This window comes from Elgaria multicarinata, chromosome 19 (genome assembly GCF_023053635.1).
Source record: "Elgaria multicarinata webbii isolate HBS135686 ecotype San Diego chromosome 19, rElgMul1.1.pri, whole genome shotgun sequence".
Classification (NCBI taxonomy): Eukaryota; Metazoa; Chordata; class Lepidosauria; order Squamata; family Anguidae; genus Elgaria; species Elgaria multicarinata.
This window is the reverse complement of record NC_086189.1, coordinates 1,883,183-1,903,478: the sequence shown is the minus strand read 5'-3', so window position 1 is coordinate 1,903,478 and position 20,296 is coordinate 1,883,183. Positions and strand designations below refer to the sequence as shown.

General features: G+C 47.5%; 1 protein-coding gene across 1 annotated transcript in view; it reads right to left on the bottom strand.

Moving 5' to 3' along the window:
- Positions 1-5,354: 5,354 nt before the first annotated feature.
- Positions 5,355-20,296, bottom strand: part of LOC134411235 (cholesterol 7-desaturase nvd-like) — a 55,954-nt gene continuing 41,012 nt past the window's right edge. The window contains exons 2-7 of the mRNA XM_063144950.1: positions 16,302-16,490; positions 13,922-14,100; positions 13,236-13,361; positions 7,994-8,113; positions 7,347-7,523; positions 5,355-6,905 (exon numbers count right to left, since the gene is read on the bottom strand). Coding sequence (XP_063001020.1) covers positions 6,744-6,905; positions 7,347-7,523; positions 7,994-8,113; positions 13,236-13,361; positions 13,922-14,100; positions 16,302-16,490 — 953 coding nt within the window. The 3' untranslated portion in view covers positions 5,355-6,743. The remainder of the gene's footprint in view (positions 6,906-7,346; positions 7,524-7,993; positions 8,114-13,235; positions 13,362-13,921; positions 14,101-16,301; positions 16,491-20,296) is intronic.

The following is a 20,296-nucleotide window of genomic DNA, read 5'->3' as shown; positions in this document are numbered from 1 at the left end:
CCACTCCTTGCCTGCTCTCCCATCCCCTTCTTCATCTGGTCAAGATCCAGGGTAGGCTCTCTCCACGTCTCATGTCTTGCAAATGGTCGCCGTTTGGTCTTAAGCTTGTGGATTCCACCATCACAACAAAGAGGGTTGGGGACCCTGGACTACTTGCTCACAGAGAATGTTATTCCAGGGGTGGAACATGGTCAGGAATGTCTTTGCCATTGAGCTGCCCCTACCTTTCCCCTTGTGACCTCCGAGAAACACGTTGCAAGGACTTTGATTTCTATATTCCTATACAATATCCACATTCAGAGCAATAGTTGACCTCAAGCAAACCCATTCCTGGCTTCGCTCTTCTTGGGGAGGTGGCAGAAGGTAAGGCAGGCATGGTGGCCTGCCCAAGAGACCTCACTCTGCTCTCCCATGGGCATCCGTTGTGCTGTGGGAGGCTGTTGAGCAGCCACATTCTGGCAATGCAGCTCTAAGCTCATTGTAGCTGCTGGAACATCTTGGCAGGGGCAGTTAGGAAGTGGCCCATGGCCCTCCCCACAGACAGGCAGGTGGGCAGATGCCTCCCTTGCTGCCCACCAGGACACCGTGCTACCAGTTTTTATTTTAAAGCATTCTTCAGTTTTCTTCCTGGCAGGTGGCTTTGGTGCCAGCTGCTGCCATCTTAATTTACCCAGAACACCTTGTGAGGCGCAATGCCCTCCCGTGGCCACCATTTTGGAGTTGTGTCCAGGACAGTGTCTCCTACTTCCAAAAGGCCACCTACCCGTCCTTGAGAGTCTCACACCTTGGTGTCAAGGTGTGGGCTCCAGCCCCCCAGAAGCGTTGGAAGCCCGGCGTGCCATTCCTTTTCCCTGCCCTGTCCCGTCCCTCCTTGCAGCACTGCCTGGCAATAAACTGCAGGGAGCGGAGCCAGGCTGGCCTTTCTGTGGGTCAAAGCCCACTTCCTGTGCCACTGATCCAGGACCACAACAGCGGATGCATTTGCCACTGGTAATGTATTGCTGGCGTGCTCTTCTGTGGGAAGTGCACGGAGCCGAGCCATTCCCTGTATAGGAGGTATCCGGCCTTTCCGCAGAGCATGATAGCCATGGAACTTGGAAGCTCACGGAAGAGTCAGCTGTCAGAGATGGAGGCAGGAGGGGCAGTTGTCCTCTTGGCCTCTGGTGTGGGGGAATGGGTGCTGGGCTCCCTTCCCCATGGGCTCCCTAGTGCTGCCCATGGGGGCATGTGAGCTGCCTCCCCCTGCCTGCTCCGTCTTCCTGCCCACCACCTGCCTGGCTAGGTGCTAGGAACCCTGGGCCTTCTGCCTGCCTGCTCTGAGTGTCATTTTGATTCTGTGCGCTGGGCCAAAGGCCTCCTGGACTGGGCCCCAGAATGGCTCCAGCACCCTGCCTGCCGCGCCTCTGGAGAGCGGCAGCCTTTTATGAGAAGGATCTTCTCTTCACAGCTGGCTTCTCTTCTTTGCCCACAAAGGCATTCGGGAAAACTTCTACCTTTTAGAGCATAAAGTCTTTGTGGGCTGCCTAGCAGTTCGTAGCAACAAAAGGTCAGTACATGAGGGAACGTGGATGAAGGGAGGTGGAGCAAGTTTCTAGGGAACCAACTTTGAGGTTGCAACTTTCTAAGCCATTAGCCAGGTCAGCTCTGCGGTCCAGTGCCATCTCCAATTGCTCTGGCCACGGCAGCTTTCCCCAGGCTGACTGGGAATGCTGGGAGTTTTAGTCTGGAGGACCCCAGGGGCGGGGAGTCCTCTGCTGCTGCAGCTTTCTGAAACCAGGGCAAAACCAGTCTCCCCCTACCTCTTGCAGCCATGGCTTTGGGCAGAGCTTAAGGGGAGGGACCCTATGACTCAAATGAAAGACCCCCACCCCTTGCCCAGCCTCAGAGGCACCTGTGCTAGCTGCAGAGAGTTCTGAAGAACACCCTAGCCCAGAAGAGGGCTGGGTTGTTATTATTATTATTATTTATTATATTTACATACTGCCCCATAGCCGAAGCTCTCTGGGTGGTTTACAAAAGTTAAAAACAGTCAACATTAAAAAGAAATATACAAAATTTGAAAGCATACAATACATACAAAAACAGGCAATATCCATTTAAAAACTTCTGGGGTCAGTTAAAAACTTAGCATATGCTGTTAAATGTCTGGGAGAAAAGTCTTGATGACGCCAAAAAGATAACAATGTTGGTGCCTGGCGAGCCTTGTTGGGGAGATCATTCCATAATAGGGGTGGAGCCACCACTGAAAAGGCCCTCTCCTTTGTTGCCATTCTCTGAGCTTCCCTCGGAGTAGACACCGGGAGGAGGACCTTAGATGTTGAGTGTAGCGTATGGGTAGGTTCATGTCAGGAGAAGCGTTCCGTCAAGTATTGTGGTCCCAAGCTGTGTAAGGCTATAGGTTAAAACCAGCACCTTGAATTGGGCTCGGGTTGGAGCCAGGATCTGCCTTCCTCAAGAGGAAGGCTCCCCTCCTGCCCACCCCATTCAGCAGGGTCTCCTGACTCTAGCATTTTTTCGGGGGCTGGAGGGGCTGCCATGGGTATGAAGGACGGCGTGGAGAAGTCCACTCACCCCAACGTAGTTGATCATCCAACCCATTGGCAATAGAGAGTGGATGAGGGTGTAGGTTTCCTCCCAGGCTGTGATTAATCCAGTTCCTTTGAGCATCGCAACTCAGAGCCTGCATGGTTATGAGGGTCTTAAAGGGCTGAGAACGATGCATGGTCTGTCTCTGCCCTGGGCACATTGTGCCCCCCCCCCACTCCACCACCATTTGCTCCATGCTGCTGTGCTTGAGCATATCAGCCACCCTCCACCGGGCTTTGGGTTCCCTGGGGCAAGTGTCCTGCTGCTGCAGACCCAAGGCGAGGAGATGGCAAAGCACAGTGCTAGGGTTAGGGCCTTGGTTTCCCTGCTTCCATCTTGGTCTGAGACGGGAGAGAAAGATGCTACAGATCGGATGGAGCAGCAGCCTGCAAAGCCAGCCTCCGTTGCATCGACCCCTGGAAGACAGCACTCAACACATGGCCTTGCCTGTACTGGGAAGGGCCCGGAAAGAGCCTGCGGTCCTGCTCCCCTCCTTCAGCTACTGCCCCTGCCCCCACCCCTCCCCTCCCCTCCCCTCGCGTGGGTGCCAACTGTCTTGCAGAAAACGGGTTTGTTTGTCCTTGTGCCTTCAACTGCAGCCTGCGTGCAGGTGTGAAGCTTCTGGTGTGCAGATACAGCTTGATGCAGAAATGTTCTAAGGCATAGGAGCCATAATCAGCAAAAGAGTTGGCAACCCTGGCTCGTACCACCACCTCCTCCGTGTGTATATTGAGAACTCAGCTTGGAGCGAGGGGGAGGAGTCTGCTTTTTTGGGGGAAAAACAGCCACCCTTTCCCCCCTACAGCGACGCGTGTACATTACCTGTGTCATAGTTCAGTGTTCCAGGCAATACCAAGAGATGTGTGAGGTTGCGTCTCTCTACCTGAGAGTTAAAGGAATCTAAATGTCATCTTTAAAGAAAAGATTACAGAAAGAAAAAAGTTTAAAAAATATATACAAAAATATTTTTTAGGCCAGAGTTTTCTACAGGTATTAATGAATATTTTTCTTAATCCTTATAAGTTTTACTGTGTTTAATATTTCTTAATACCGGTAGCATTAATTTATACTTTTGTAGTGACACACTATTTTTATAAAAACGCCACCACTGGCTTGTCTTCATGATCGAGGGGTGGGTGGTGGGTGGGGGTGGGGAAACAGTGTGAGGGCCCCTCCTGCTGAACCACGTACTGTATTTAAAAAGAGAAAAAAGTTATCTACTGTCACGCTTGCTGTGTGTTAATAAACAAGAAAGAAAGAAAACCTCCAGTGTGGCATTTGCTGTGTTGGTGGTGACAGAACGTCCGCCAGTAGAGTGTTCCCATTCCTTAAAAGAGAAACATCACTCTGCAATCTCAGCTTTTGCATGTCGTAGGAGGGCAGCGAGATAATTTGGCTGCAGAACACTCGAGGCACGCTTAGAAAACCGGCTTGTCTACCTTCAACTGCAGCTTGTGTGCAGGTGTGAAGCTTCTGGTGTGGAGATGCAGCTTGATGCAGGGTTCTCATAGGAGGTGCCATTCAACGCAAGTGGACTTCTGAGTAACCCTGCATAGGATTACTCAGAACTTACTCATGAACTTACTATGCATTGTGAAATTAAGTTGATACTACTTTGAAATTTTGGTGGGTGGGCTTCTGTCAAGAAGAGAGACAGGGACATTTTATTAATCTTTACTGTTTCTAAGCAACAATTTAGTATCTGGTCAGAGGTACTCAAATTCCAAGACGTAAACACGGGAGTACTTGTGTGGCCTGGTGGGAGGTGGTGGTGAGAACAAGGCTGACAGCTCTCTGAAAGTTGCCCCCCTCTGGAGTAGAGTCCTCATTTCCACAAGTGGCACAGAAACTCTAGCGCAGTGGCTGCACTAGACACTGAGCTTTTAGTTGTGTTGTTTTAAAGTCGGTTTCAACGCTTTGTTGCTGCACAACTTTAAGTTAGGCTGAGTAAGTTTTCAAGTTGCTGAGTGACAGAACTTGAGTATTGTTGATCCTCCCATAATTAGCTGAATCTGAATTATGCAAAATGGGAGAAAATGTATGCCAAACATGCATAATCTATGCAAACTTAATTCTCATTTCTTGGCCCCAGAAGAGTAGAAACTTAGAATAGTAGAGTTGGAAGGGGTCTGTAAGGCCATTGAGTCCAACCCCCTGATCTATGTAGGAATCTACTTTAAAGCATCCCTGACAGATGGTTGTCCAGCTGCCTCTTGAGTGTGAGGCAGTAACAGCTCTAAGCTGAAGTTCCTGGAAAAGAGAAGGTGCACAAACCTTTTCACTCAAGAGGGCTGGCTCTGGGCAAGCACGTTGGGTGCTACATGCCACATCCCCTTCTGGCACATGTCCCCCAAGCTGATTGTCCAGACCCCATTCATACGCACAGACGTGTGTGTGTGTGTGTGTGTGTCACAGCCCCACACAGAGACAGGCCAAGTCCTGGAGGTGCCATCACCCTGTACCTCATTCCCAGACAGTCCAGACAACATCTTTTGCTTGTGACTCTCCCATGTTTCCTTGCAGCTTCTTCCATCTTTCCCTGTATACAGAAAATCTATTGGGGAAAAGACAGAAAAGCGGCACAGAACAGTGCAGCAGGGCCTTCCACTTGCTAGCACTAAGAGCCCTCGATCTGGAAGCGCCCACAAGAGGGCGAGTAGTGGAGAGGGGGGTGCATTTTACAAGGAAACCGTCTTTGGGAAATGTAGCTTGAACCTCCTTTGCCTGTTTTCAGCCCTGGAAGCTATAAGTCACAGTAAAGAACAAAATTACTTCTGACCTTTATTGATATAGCCACACAAAGATACAAAAGGTACACATAAATGTTAATTAAAAGTGTCTGTGGCGAGATGAGAGCTGGCTGGATTGAGGCTCCTTCCCCAGGGGCAGGTCTGGGCGCATTTCTGTCCGGTCTGAAGGCACTGGAGAGATCTCACCAATGGCAGCAGGCTGAGTGCCTTTGCTACTTCAGCTGATGCAACACCCCACACGGCTATTTACAAGGGCCGTGGCTTGCCAAATAAAAGGTCTCCACCTGGCTGCAGCAAAAGTGGAGCATTTTGACCAGTGGGGAACAGCAATCCCAGGACTCTTGCATAGGGGAATCAGAGAGACACCAGGCACAAGAGGTGCGGGGGGGTGGGGGGCGGAGAGAGATGCATGACTTTGTTCTTCCACCCACTCACCCCTGTGATCAGGAGAATGGAACAATTCCCTGCATTAGCTAGGAGGGTTTGTTTCCTGGGTTGGAGGGCCCAAACCTCTCTGCTGAACAGCCCTTGACACAACCTGAGGACCAGTGGAAACACCCCCCTTCCCTGCAACCCTCAAGTTTCAGGCCAGTGTAGAGACAAGAAATTCCCTACCCTGCAAAGTCTCTGAAGGCATCTGTTGCCAGAGGTTTGTTGAGTGCCCCTGTTGCAAATTAAGAACTTTGCCTCCATTTCAAGCATGGGCAGAGGCGAGTGTTGGAGCACACTGACTGCACTGAAGCACCCCACATCCCCACCCCACCCCACCCTCTTGGTGCTCTGCTTAGGAATGCAAAGAGACTGAGAGGCAAGTCATTAACAGTTACGTAGCAAAAATACTGCACCGGGACTGCAAGAGTTTACGGGTGGGTGTTAGACCGCAGTGCCCAGAGCCCTGCTCTCAGCAGCTTCGAGAGCAGCTTGCCGGGGATGCCTTAGTCTGCACCATGGCCCGGAGCAAAAGGCCTACTCCCACGTGCCACCAGATGCTGGAAACATTCTGCATCACAGCGTGGGCTCCAGCGCACACACACCAGTCCACAGTCTAGATTATGAAACTGCCTATGGGCAAAAAGCAAAACGGGGCAAGGGACCAGATGGGGTTCCCAGGAAAGGCATGCTGCTGCTGCCCTTTGGCATCTCCAACGGGTGGGGGGACTAGGAAGGCCCTTTCCAAAACAACAGGCCTCACACCCCACCATCCAAGGTCTCCCTGGGTCAGGGTCAGGCAGCAGGGAGGGAGAAACCATAGCCCCCCCTCCATTTCCTATCCCCACTTGTGAAAGCAGAACCCACATCTGGCTCCGACCTGCCAGCAACAGACCTTTCTCCCAAGCCACATGCAATCTGCGCCCCGCCCTGAGCTAGGTGAGAGGAAAGCACACAGGTGGTGGGGAGAGGGCTCAGTCACCAGTCCAGAGCGTCTGTCTGGCTCGTAAATCTCACGCTGTTCTTGCTGTAGAACTGGGAGTACCAGCGCCGGTGTCTCAGGATCGCAGCGTCCTCTTTCACCAGCAGTGGCTTGGAGAGGTATTGCTTGTTATTCCAGATCATAATGTCCCGTTCAAACTGGGGGAAGAGAGGTCCAAAACAAAATCAGCCCCCCTGTGCAGCATACTTCTCCAAGGGCCAAGCAACCAATACCTCAAGTGAACACGCTATAAACCTTAATACGATTACTTAGTTGGGGACTGAAACTACACTTTCAGGCAACCAGAAAACCCTTCCCTCTGCCTTCTGAGATTCACGCTTTCAACTTGCTCTTCTTTCTTTCTTACCATTCAGAAGAAACGTCCTGCGTGCTTTCTCAGCACTGCTCAGTGCATTTGGACTCCACAGTGCCTTTCCCCAGGGGCCTGAGAGCACAAGGCACACCGTCCCGTCCCCCCCATGCAGGGGGATACAGGACTGGGTAGTGGGGGGGGGCATGCACACACACCTGGCCCCACCATGTTTGACAGAGGAATACTGGGAAACTGGCAAGGAGCCAGGCTTCCCTCCCTCCCTCACCTGGACACACTCTGCCCACAGCATGCACTTTGGAATCAAGGCTGGGATGTTGCGCTGGTAGTACATCCGGTGGACCACGTGCTGCAGAAGAGGCTCCACGGGTGTGACGCTGTGGATGATCACTCCTTGGCCCAGGAACGGATGCTTGAAGAGCAAGAACACCAGCCCCGGCCCCACCTATGTGCGTGAGAGACGGACACACACACACACAGTCAACCAGCATAGATGTGACCCCACAAAGTAAGAATACGTTCACTTGTTCCACTACGTGGGACAGAATAGGCAACAGAGTCATGACCCGATGAAACCACTATGGCCTGAGTTGAGCCATCGGACCATCAAGCCCCGTAGAGAAATGCCTGACGCTAGACCCTTGTAGCAGCACATGCCCAGGATGGAGCAGGTGCCCACCAAGAGATGGGGCGTGGCAGGAGGACTGCCTGGGACTGAGTCAAAACCCTGGTCCAACTTGCCCAGAACCATCCCACCCCGAATAGCAGCAGGGCAGCCCTCCAGCTCAGGCCCAGCTGGAGAGAAAGGACCTGGGCCCTTGTGCCTGCAAAAGAGATGCTGTCCTCCCACCCAGTTACAGTCGAGCCTTTTCTCACTGCTGGCCTCCCATTTCCAAAGCAACAGGTGTAGCGTACCTGCCGGACTGAGACAGTCAGATCCAGTAAGGAGACGTGTTTGCCAAACACAGTTACACTATGGTGCACATGCATGCTGGAACAGTGAGCCTCCGGCTCTGGCTCCGGCTGCCATTCTGACTAGGAGGAGAGAAAAGAGGGAAGAAAAAGCAAAGAGGAAACGAGTGGTCTGTGGGGACGTTGGGGCACCACCCTGGCTTTCCAGCCCAACCGCATCCCTCAGCAGGGCAAACGGAAAGAGGCACGCAGGGCACGGAAGGTGTTGCCACGAGCTGTGCAATGGGCAGCTCTCCTAGAAGTCTCCAAAGGAATCCTCAGTGGCCCAGCCAAACTACAAATCCCAGGACTCGTTGCAAGGAAGCCAGAGCTGATAGACCTGTGGAGAGAAGCAGGAACGGCAAGGCCCTTCCCACCTGTTAGGATTGCACCCGAGTTTCAAAAGAGTTTTCAAGTAAGGTATGTAAAATGGAAATGGGGGTGATAAAGGTAACAGACCATGCATTGTTAAGTTTAGAATTTACAGTTAAAAAGAATTATAAGGAAGCATTTAGGTGGAAACTAAACACAAAACTTTTGAAGTATAATAAGGTGGTAGAAAAAATGCAAAGAGAATTGACAGAGGCTTGGGAAATTAATGAGAAGGGAGGAAAGACAAGGGCAGTAGTTTGGGATACCATGAAGGCAGTATCAAGAGGGATATGTATTAGGGAAATGTGTAATTTAAGAAGGCAACAAGTAGCAGAGCAGGAACAATTGGAGGAAGAGATTAAGAAAATGGAGAAAGATTATTGGCAATATAAAAATAAATATAAATTAATAGAAATACAAGCAAAGAAAAAACAATTAGAAAATTTAAATTTAGAGGAGGTTCAAAAGAATTTAATATATATGAAAAGGGAGTATTTCGAAAACAGTAACAGGAATTCTAGAGTGCTTGCCAGGCTCACACAAAAAGAAAAAGCCAGGAATGGGATAGGGATTTTGAAGGATAAACAAGGGAAGTATTGTCATACAATGAAGGATAAAGTAAAGATTTTTCAGGAGTTTTATCAAGAATTGTATAAGGGAAAGGATATTCAAAAACAAAAGTTGGAAGCTTATATAGAAAAATATATAAAGAAGAGAATAAAAATAGAGCATAAAGAGTTAATGGAAAAGGTAATAACTCAAGGAGAAGTAGAAGAAGTAATTGAGAATTTGAAGCCGGGTAAATCACCGGGGGTAGATGGTTTAGGACCAGAATATTATAAGGTTTTTAAAGGAATTTTAATACCAAAATTAATAAATTTGTATAATTCCATATTGGAAGGGGATAGAACGCCAGAATCATGGGAACATTCATTAATAATTTTAATACCAAAACCAGATAAAGATTTGCCTGTCCCTGATTCATATAGACCTATTTCATTAATAAACCAAGATGCTAAGCTTTTTTCAACTATTTTAGCAAGGCGGTTGAATAAATTTATAGAGGAATACATAGGGGAGGACCAATGTGGATTTGTGGCAGGTAGACAGATGTCTAATTTAGTGGGAAGAGTATTAAATGTAATACAGGTGATAAATAAGTCTAGGGTTAAAGCGGGAATTCTGGCATTGGATATTTTTAAGGCTTTTGATTGTTTGAGCTGGCAAGCTTTAAAGATGGTTTTAAATAAAATGGGGTTTGGAAATAAATTTAAAGCGATAATAGAACAGTTATACTCTCAAAATACAGCCGTAGTGGTAGTGAATGATGGTGTGACAGATAAGATACGACTAGCCAGAGGGACAAGGCAAGGTTGTCCGCTCTCACCAGTCCTATTTGTAATGGTAATGGAATTATTGGCGAATGCAATACGAGAAGATGAGGAGATTGAAGGAATAGGTAGTATGAAGGAAATTAAATTGAATATGTTTGCAGACGACACCTTGTTGACGATAAAGAATCCAATAGAGAAGATGGGGAGAATTAAACAGCAACTGAGAGAATTTGAGGATATTACGGGGTTAAAAATAAATTGGTCTAAATCAGAATTGATGTTGTTTAATTATACTAAAAAGGAAGAGAAGGATTGGGAAGAAAAGGGAAGAGAAATGAGAGTTAAGAATCAGATTAGATATTTGGGAATAAAAATCACGCAGAAGCTATAGAGTTTAGAGAAAGAGAATTTAAATGTGTTAAAAAAAGAGATTTTAGCAAAATTGGAAAAACATAAAAGGTTAAATTTATCTTGGTTTGGAAGAATAGCATTAATAAAAATGAAGATTTTAGCAAAGATTAATTTTGTGTTCAGGATGCTACCAATAAAAATTTCAGAATTAGAGCTAAAAAGTTGGCAAAGGATTATAAATAATTATTGTAATGGTGATAAGAAAGCGAGGGTAAATAGAAGTAAATGGTATTTGAGCCAAAAAAAGGGAGGATTGGGTCTCCCGAATATTAAATTATATTATTTAGCTAATAGATTAAGATGTATAGTGAAGGCAATTACAGGATTAGGGGAATTAGATTGGATGGAAGAAAAAATTACGAGTAATATAGAGACTAAATTGGAAAATGTATTTTTTATGGAGGGGAAAAAAAAATGGGTGGAAAGTATAAATAACCCGCTTTTGAGGTCTCACTGGGAAATTTGGAGTAAATATAAAGGGGAGCTGCTTCCAAGCAGCTCTCCTTTGTCACCGGTAATAATGTTGAAGAATTTCCCGGAGGAATTAAAGAGTAGATTAAGTAAAGTTTTAATAGAAAAAAATAAAATGAAATTAAGGGATTGGTTAAGAGGAATGAGTATAAGAGAGGATATGGAAGAGGTTTTGAAGGATAAAAAATTAACTTGGTTAAATTATAGGCAATTAGAACAGTGGACTAAAAAGTGGGTAAGAGATAATGGAGATTGTAGAGAATTAACAAAGTTTGAGGAACTAATAGTTAAGAAAGATAATGAAAGGGAGAAAAGAACAGTGTTAAAAGGGTTGATGAGTGAAATATATAGAATATTGGTGGAGAAAGGGACGGTGGATAATTCGGGTAAAATGGTTTGGGAGACAGGTTTGAAGGTACAAATAGGACAACAGGGTTGGGAGGGATTATGGAAACAAAGAGCGTTGAGAAATATGTCAGTAAGAATAAAAGAGAATTATTTTAAAATTGTATGAAGGTGGTACCTAACTCCGGTTAGATTGAATAAGATAAACAATCAGCAATCAGAAAATTGTTGGAGAGGTTGTGGGGTTAAAGGAACGTATTTGCATATGTGGTGGGAATGTAACTATGTTCAGAAATTGTGGAAGATGGTGTTTTTGGAGATTGAAGAAATTGTGGAAATGAAGATAGAACGAACACCAAAAGTTGCATTGCTGTCACTATTTGAAGAAGACTTTAAATGTAAAAAGGAAATTAAGGAACTGATAACGAATTTGTTGATCGCAGCAAGATTGATTGTAGCTAGGAACTGGAAGATTCAAGGGGAATATTCTATTGAAGAATGGTATAAAGAAGTATGGGATATAGCTATTAATGATAAATTAACAAGTAATATTAAATGGAGAAGAGGTATAGCTAAATCAAATGATTTTGAAGGAATTTGGAAACAGTTCCTAATATTTGTGTTTTCTAAAGGAAGTGGGAAACCACCAGCAGAAGAAAGTATGAGATTCTGGAATCAGGAATGAGATCCCGAGGTGGGGGGTGCACTTGTAGGTTATTTTGATTATGTTATTAAGATAAGATATTATGTATTCAATATTCAACATTATGCAGTATGTTGTTGTTGTTGTTGTTTTTATGTGAAATGTAAAATTTAAAAAAATAAAATAATAATAATAATAAAAAAGGATTGCACCCGAGGAAGCCTCCTCAGATGAGGAGGAGGCAATCTTACAAGAAGTAGAGGGTGTTTCCTCCCCGACAGCCGGACCAGAGACCAGTGCGCAGTTGGTAGGGAGTCATTCCATGGAGGAGAATGCAGGTCCCGTGGAGGAGCCACGGGCCAGTCAGTTGCTGCCTCTGCCTGTCGCTCCTGAGGCTGAGTCAGAGACGGAGGTGGTTCGACCACCCAGCCCCCGTGAAAGGAGACGAAGGAGAAGGGCAGAACAAATGCAGGTGGTGAGGCGAAGTATGCGCCTGCAGAACAGGCAGGGAAAAGATGCTGAACTGTAGGAGGGGGTTGGGTCAAAAGGTGGAGGAATGAGGCACAGCTGGGATCTGGGTGGGGTCATGCTGGCAGGGTTTGAAAAGGGAGAATCTGACCGCTGCTCTGGTGTAGCAAACACCTTTCGTTCTTCCGGTTGCTACTGTACCCCGACGCCTTGCCTTTTGACTGTGACTCTGGATTGCTGACCTGGACCAGCTTGATTGACTCCGCTTGAACGTGTATCCCTGGGACTCTGGACGACTGACTCGGCTACTGATGTAGGACTGGACTGGACCTTCGCTTACTCCTGGCTCCTTGACGCCCACACCCTCTGTTTTGGTGCTTCGACCCGGACAGGTAGGCTTACGCTACAGAACGTGCCTCTGGCTAAGAACTCTTGGACTCTATTTAAAAGACTAGGCTGTTCTTAAAACAGCAGCAGCTCCCTCCTGCATTCCTGGCCAGAGATTTATGGCCGGGTAATTGACCATAAAACCCTAAAGCAATAAAACCATTTAGAGGAACGCTTGACTGGTCACTGAAACCACCCAGGGTCATACACACACACCTACCTGGCACCAGCTCTCCCAGGTCTCAGGCAGAAAGGGGGCGAGGGGGCTTCACATCTCTGTTCCCTGAGGGGGAACTCATCCTGGGACTTCCTGCAGACCCAGCAAGGGGCCATTCTTTATCCCAGAAGAGCTTTTGTTTCTAGGATGCTCGGATCTTTTTCCTTCCCAGAATACCTCTGAGCCCTCCAGGGCTGCAAATGCTATGGTCTAATTTCTCCACCCTCACAGAAAACTGAAAGCTGTGCAGTGTTGTTCCCACAATCCCCCTTGCCCCCCCAGCTGCAAGCACCCCTTGCTTCTTGCCCTGTCAACCCTCCGATCAGGAAGGCCCCTGCCCCAAGGGTGTGTGTGTGTGTGTCACACTCTGTCTTGCTTCTTGCACTCAGCCACCACGGACATTAGGCAGACTTCATCTAACGGCCTATCCAATTCCTCAGGGCAGCCCGGAGGCTGTAGGAACACCCCGGCTGGCAAACCAGTCCAGCTGGTGCAAGGGAGGGCAGCCCGCGTTTGTGGCACTGGGGTCTCCGAAGCCTTCCCGGAAGAGCCACTTACCTGCCAGTGGTGCTTGAAGAAAGCCCAGAGGGGAGAGTTGGTGTAGCGCAGGTCCATGCCGCTCAGGATGAAGGGGCCATGGAGGAAGGTGAGGTGGGCCACATCGGCAGCATTCTCCGGGATCTCCTGCCAGCGGGGGGAAAGGGGGCAGTGTGTTACAAGGCCAGTTCCAGAGAGACTCTACAGCTTTTTATTGATTTATTAACAGTTAATAGGGGAAGCTATTAACTCAGTAGGCATGGGTTCAGGGTCAACAGATGACACAATGTATTCATTAATCATTCTGTACATAGCTCTGTAATCAAAGGTCATGTTTTCATTGGCATACCATTCAATTGACATACCAGCAGAGCCACCCCCATAGGAAGGCCCCAAGAGCCTCAGGCAGCCCGAGGACAGACAGGACAAGAGGATGGAGGGCAAAGACGGACAATGGGGCCTCCGTGGCCAAGGGGCATTCCAAGAAACCACTGCAGTCCACATCCCACACTCCCGCCCCCCCGTGTCCACAGCTACCTCTAGCCATGCCCCAAACTGCCCCCTTGGCCTTATAAAGCCTGACGGTCACATCCCTCCCTTGCCACCATCTTGCGATTTCTCCTACCCATCCCCATTGCCCTGACCTACACCCTTGATTGAGGCTAAAAGGTCACGGCCCAAGGCACCAGGCGCACCCTGGCCCCTACCTCAATATGTGCACTGACAAAGTGTTCGGTGATGCCACGGAAGAGCCATGCGTGGGACGAGATCTCCTCTTGTTCGGGAACTTGCCACGTGGGGCTGATGCCATCACAGTGGTACCAGACAACGATCATGCCGCCAACCTCGCATGATGGCCAAACTTTGACCTTTGCAAATTCGGGCACTGGAAGAGGGAGGAGGTGCCTGAGAGCCAGAGAGAAGGTGGCCGGGGGCTCGTCGCAGTCATGCAGGCCGTGAAGGCGCAAAGCTGCACCTCCAGGCCCCTTGGTTGGTCCATAGTTTAGAATAAACTTATTAAGTTGCCATAAACATTTATATTGTAAGAGGGCTGCAATGTTTAATTGGGTTATCTAAAAAACCTCGGGGGTACGATGACTTTATTGAATTTAAAATGTTTCTAGGGTGCCTTTCAGGGCAGGAACCACTTCAAAGCCACTTACAACCATAAAATCCCATGTAATAAAAAGCAAGGCTGAAATAAAACAGTTAAAATTCATAAAAACAACACCAGCAATAAAACAGTATTAAAAACCTGCAACATAATTGCAATCTACAAAAGAGAACAGTCCAGTAAAACAAAGTCAGGGGAAGGTCGGAGTAAGTGAGTCTATCGACCTAAAAGCTGGCAACGATGAGGCCTGGCAGACCCTCATGGCAGAGGTGTTAGGGCTACCACAGAGAAGTCTCTGTGGCATACTTGCCAACCTAACTGCCCTCAAAGGTGAGCAGGGGAGGAAAAACGGTCTATGTAAAACATTCCATGTAGGCAAGACATCCCTGAGCTCTCAAGAAGAGAATCGGGGAGCACCTTTGTAACATCAGGACAGGTGCCCCACAAGTCTGTCACTTTAGAAGACAAAAACCCACTACCACAGGCGTTAAATCTGAGTTCCATGATGGAAACAAGGTGGGATATAAATGTAATAAATAAATAAAAATAAATTCTGGGCAGTATCAACGCTAAACACAAATAACGCGAAGAGCTTGAGCATCAAGGAAATGGGAGTGCAGATTTTGAGACTTAAAACCTCCTTTCCGGAGACGGGATTCTTTTCCTCTTGCGTAATCAAGACAAGGGCCCTTTCTACACCATACAGGTGTAGGGGGGGGGGGGCGATCTCGGACTGACCTCCTTCTAGGATCGTCCCCCATGTCCACATGGCCAGCACGACATCCGAGATGGGAGGAGGGACGTTGCGCAAGTGGAGGCGGCCATTTTTTTAAAAAGTGACAGCAGCTGGAGCGCACTCACGCTCCAATGAAGGGTAATTGGAGGGGGGGAACACAAAGGAACCCTGACCATGCTCCCCAGCCCCGATTCCTCCTGGCCCAGTTCCTTCCCTCTACTGCTCCCCGCTACTCTCGGGGAGGAAGGAAGAAGCCAGGAAGGGCAGCCACACACCTCCCGCAGACTCAGGATGATCCTGAGACTGTGGGAGGAATTGGGTTTTCCCAGGGATTATTTATCCCTGGGAAAACGTGTGCTCATCGCACACACACACACCACCCTGGGAGTCCCTGTCATTTGGACACACAGGGACTCTGCATTTTCAGGCTGGTGTAGAAACGGCCCTTGCGTCTGTAATCCTCCTCTGTGTAGGATTACATTTACTTTGTCCCTGACATTTAATCCTGAGAGTTATGACTAATACTTGTGTAGCAAGTTGATAACCTCCATTGTATGGTATAAAATATATCTCCTTCAACTATCTTTTAACCTGGCTATCCTCAAATGAATGAGCCAGTCCTGGTAGAGTTCTCTGACGGCTTTTTAAAGTATTGTAAGGGTACATGGGCTGATGGCATACTAAACAATTTGATAGCTTCTTATTGTAGCCCTGAGGAGGCCATGACTGAGGAGGACAAATCGTGTTGGGCTTCTTAAAGCAGAGGACTATTTTTTTCCCAGTTTCTTGAGTCTACTTCTGTCTCTCTGGGTCTGTTTTGGACGCTTCCAGCAGCCTGGCTGATATGGGGGAAGAAAAGTAATTTGGTTCCAACCATTAAGGCTTTAAAAGGTCAAAATCAGCCCTTTAAGCAGGGCATAACAGGATTTTAGCTAATGGAAAAGCTGTCCCATTCATTGACCAGATCTTTTTTTAAAAAACACCCAAGTTAACAACAGCAGGTGTCAAGCACCATCTGGAAAGGCTGTTTCCCTTCTCTCTCGGATAGGTGAAAGGGTGGAGGACAGACAGACAGCATTTGCTTCTTCCTGCCAACAGCCAATTTAACTTCCTGCCAAGATTCCAACCGGCACCCACCCAGCTCTGAAACCTGAACAGTTCTCGCATGGCAAGAAGCCCGTGCAGGAAGCCGCTAGATCCTCCTGCGGTGCAGAAAAGGACCAGCAAAGCCACTCACCTTTTTCAGCATATGGGATCCTGACGCACTTGCCATCCTCTCCGTGGAATTGCCAGCCATGGAAGGGGCACTCAATGCAGCTGCCCACCACATGCCCACCCACGGCAAAGTTGGCTCCCAGGTGTGGACAGTAGGCCTCGACCACGTGGACTTTTCCATTGGAGCCCCGAAAGATGGCAAATTGCTCCCCTGCAGCGTGGAGAGAAGGGAAGAATTAGGCCAGGAGAAGTTGACCCACAGATGAAGTCTCTCCACCAAGGGACAGGTGCGATGCTGGTCTGAAGGGCCATCTGTAAGCCAGGGGTAAGGATGACGGCCCTTTACTACATGTCAAAAGGAATCACACATACACCCTACAGTAGGGTGACCATATGAAAAGGAGGACAGGGCTCCTGTATCTTTAACAGTAATGTAGAAAAGGGAATTTCAGCAGGTGTCAATTGAAGAGGGTGAAATTCCCTCTTCAACACAACAGTTAAAGCTACACTAGCTATAGTAGAGTGGCCAGATACAAAAGAAGGCAGGGTTTCTGCAGCTTTAATTGTTGTGATGAAGAGGGAGTTTCACCCACTTCAATTGACACCTGCTGAAATTCCCTTTTCTACATTACTGTTAAAGATACAAGAGCCCTGTCCTCCTTTTCATATGGTCACCCTACCCTACAGTTCTTGGTTTGAATTTCAGAATAGAAAACCCCTCACAAGCAACATAGAATCATAGAATAGCAGAGTTGGAAGGGGCCTACAAGGCCATTGAGTCCAACCCCCTGCTCAATGCAGGAATCCACCCTAAAGCATCCCTGACAGATGGTTGTCCAGCTGCCTCTTGAATGCCTCTAGGGTGGGAGAGCCCACAACCTCCCTAGGTAACTGATTCCATTGTCGTACTGCTCTAACAGTCAGGAAGTTTTTCCTAATGTCCAGCCGGCATCTGGCTTCCTGTAACTTGAGCCTGTTATTCCGTGTCCTGCACTCTGGGAGGATCGAGAAGAGATCCTGGCCCTCCTCTGTGTGACAACCTTCTAAGTATTTCAAGAGTGCTATCATGTCTCCCCTCAATCTTCTCTTCTCCAGGCTAAACATGCCCAGTTCTTTCAGTCTCTCTTCATAGGGCTTTGTTTCCAGACCCCTGATCATCCTGGTTGCCGTCCTCTGAACACGCTCCAGCTTGTCTGCGTCCTTCTTGAATTGTGGAGTCCAGAACTGGACACAATACTCTAGATGGGGCCTAACCAGGGCTGAATAGAGAGAAACCAGTACCTCACATGATTTGGAAGCTATACTTCTATTAGTGCAGCCCAAAATAGCATTTGCCTTTCTTGCAGCCCTATCGCACTGTTGGCTCATATTCAGCTTGCGATCTACAACAATTCCAAGATCCTTCTCGTTTGTAGTATTGCTGAGCCAAGTATCCCCCATCTTGTAACTGTGCCTTTGGTTTCTATTTCCTAAATGTAGAACTTGGCATTTATCCCTATTAAATTTCATCCTGCTGTTTTCAGCCCAGCACTCCAGCCTATCAAGATCACTTTGAAGTTTGTTTCTGTCTTCCAGGGTATTTGCTATCCCACCCAATTTGGTGTCATCTGCAAATTTGATCAGCGTTCCCTGCACCTCCTCGTCCAAATCATTAATAAAAATGTTGAAGTGCACTGGGCCCAGGACTGAGCCCTGCGGCACCCCACTCGTTGCCTCTCCCCAGTTTGAGAAGGTTCCATTGATAAGTACTCTTTGAGTCCGATTCTGTAGCCAACTGTGGATCCACCTAATAGTTGTTCCATCTAGCCCACTTTTAGCTAGTTTGTTAATCAGAATGTCATGGGGCACTTTGTCAAAAGCTTTGCTGAAGTCAAGATATATGACGTCCACAGCATTCCCACAGTCCACAAGGGAGGTTACCCAATCAAAAAATGAGATCAAATTAGTCTGACAGGACTTGTTCCTGGCAAATCCATGTTGGCTTCTAGTGATCACCGCATGATAGGGTGGGTGCTATAGAAATAGCTTATCTTGAGGAGGGTGGCCCCAAGATGCTCCAGCTCCACAGCCAAGATCAAACCTTTCTTTGGGCTCTGCAGTTTGGTGATCCACAGGGGGCACAAGGAAGCAGTGGCACACACACCCGGAGAGCAGGAAGCTGGGAACAGCTGGCTCAAGGATTGATGGAGAGAGCTTGGTTCTTCATCGTGGCCTGTACATCACCCATATGGGCTCTGCGTGGACCTCATTCGGGAAACTTCCATAGCCAAGGAAAACGTTTTGGGCAGGAACCCCTCCCCCACTGTCTACTGCACATGTCTGTGGTTCCTGCCCTTCTCCTCAGTTTTTTTTCAACCACCTTTCCAGACGGATATCTTTTGGGGAACTTTGTGTTTTCTATGAGAAAGCTAAAGCCAAGAATAGTTATTTTTTCCACTTGTTATTCTTATCCAATTTTGACATCACATAGAATTCGAAGTCCTCCCTCCCCTCAGTACCGTGAAACTCACTTCTCTGTCAGCAGCTCGGGCAACAGAAACTTCAACCCTTCTCGAGAAAGGCGCTATTCAGAGAGTTATCCCTTATTGCGAGAAGGATGGTTATTTCGCATGATACTTCATAGTACCGAAGAGGACTTTGACCCATTATGGATTTGAGGGGCCTCAACCATTTTATCAAAGTTAAGAAGTTCAGGATGACCACTCTTGCTTTGATGTTACCACTCCTCTGTCCAGGGCTATGGTTTGCATCGGTGGACTTGAAGGATTCCATATGGGACATCCACTAAAAATACCTCCGTTCCATTATAGGCATGGAGATGTTTCAATTCCGGGTCCTTCCATTCGGTCTATCGACAGCCCCCAAAGTTTTCACCAAGTGTATGTGCATTCTCCACAGGATAGAAGTCTGTCTGTACCTCAACAACTGGTTACTTCTCGCATCATTGAAGAAAGAGCTGTCAAAAGCAATTCATTTTGTCCTGAACCTCATCAACTCATTAGGTCTCAAAGCCAACCGTGAAAAACCCAACCTCATACCGACGCAATCAATTCTATTTATTGGCGCAGTCCTAGTTGCAGTTTTGGAAAAAGCTTTCCTAACGTGTCCCTATCTTCAAAAAGGGCAAAAAGGAGGAACCTGGGAACTACAGACCAGTCAGACTGACATCCATCCCTGGGAAAATTTTGGAGCGGGTTATAAAGAAGTCAATTTGTAAGCTCCTTGAAAACAATGCAGTGATGCAGTCAGGAACAATGCAGTCAGGAACAAATCCTATCAGACTAATTTGATCTCATTTTTTGATCGAGTAACCTCCCTTATTAAAGCAATGGTATTCCCGGTAGTAACCTATGGCTGTGAGAGCTGGACCATAAGGAAGGCTGAGCGAAGGAAGATAGATGCTTTTGAACTGTGGTGTTGGAGGAAAATTCTGAGAGTGCCTTGGACTGCAAGAAGATCAAACCAGTCCATACTCCAGGAAATAAAGCCAGACTGCTCACTTGAGGGAATGGTATTAAAGGCAAAACTGAAGTACTTCGGCTACATAATGAGAAGACAGGATACCCTGGAGAAGATGCTGATGCTAGGGAAAGTGGAAGGCAAAAGGAAGAGGGCAAGATGGATGGATGATATTCTGGAGGTGATGGACTTGACCTTGGGGGAGCTAGGGGTGGCAACGGCTGACAGAAAGCTCTGGCGTGGGCTGGTCCATGAAGTCATGAAGAGTCAGAAGCAACTGGGAATGCTGTGGACGTAATATATCTTAACTTCAGCAAAGCTTTTGACAAAGTGCCACGTGATATTCTGATTTATTTATTTATTTATTTATTCTATTACATTTTTATACCGCCCAATAGCTGAAGCTCTCTGGCCGGTTCACAAAAATTAAAATCATAATAAAACAAACTAGCTAAAAGTGGGCTAGATGGAGCAACTATTAGGTGGATTCACAGTTGGCTAGAGAATCGGACTCAAAGAGTACTTATCAATGGAACCTTCTCAGACTAGGGAGAGGTA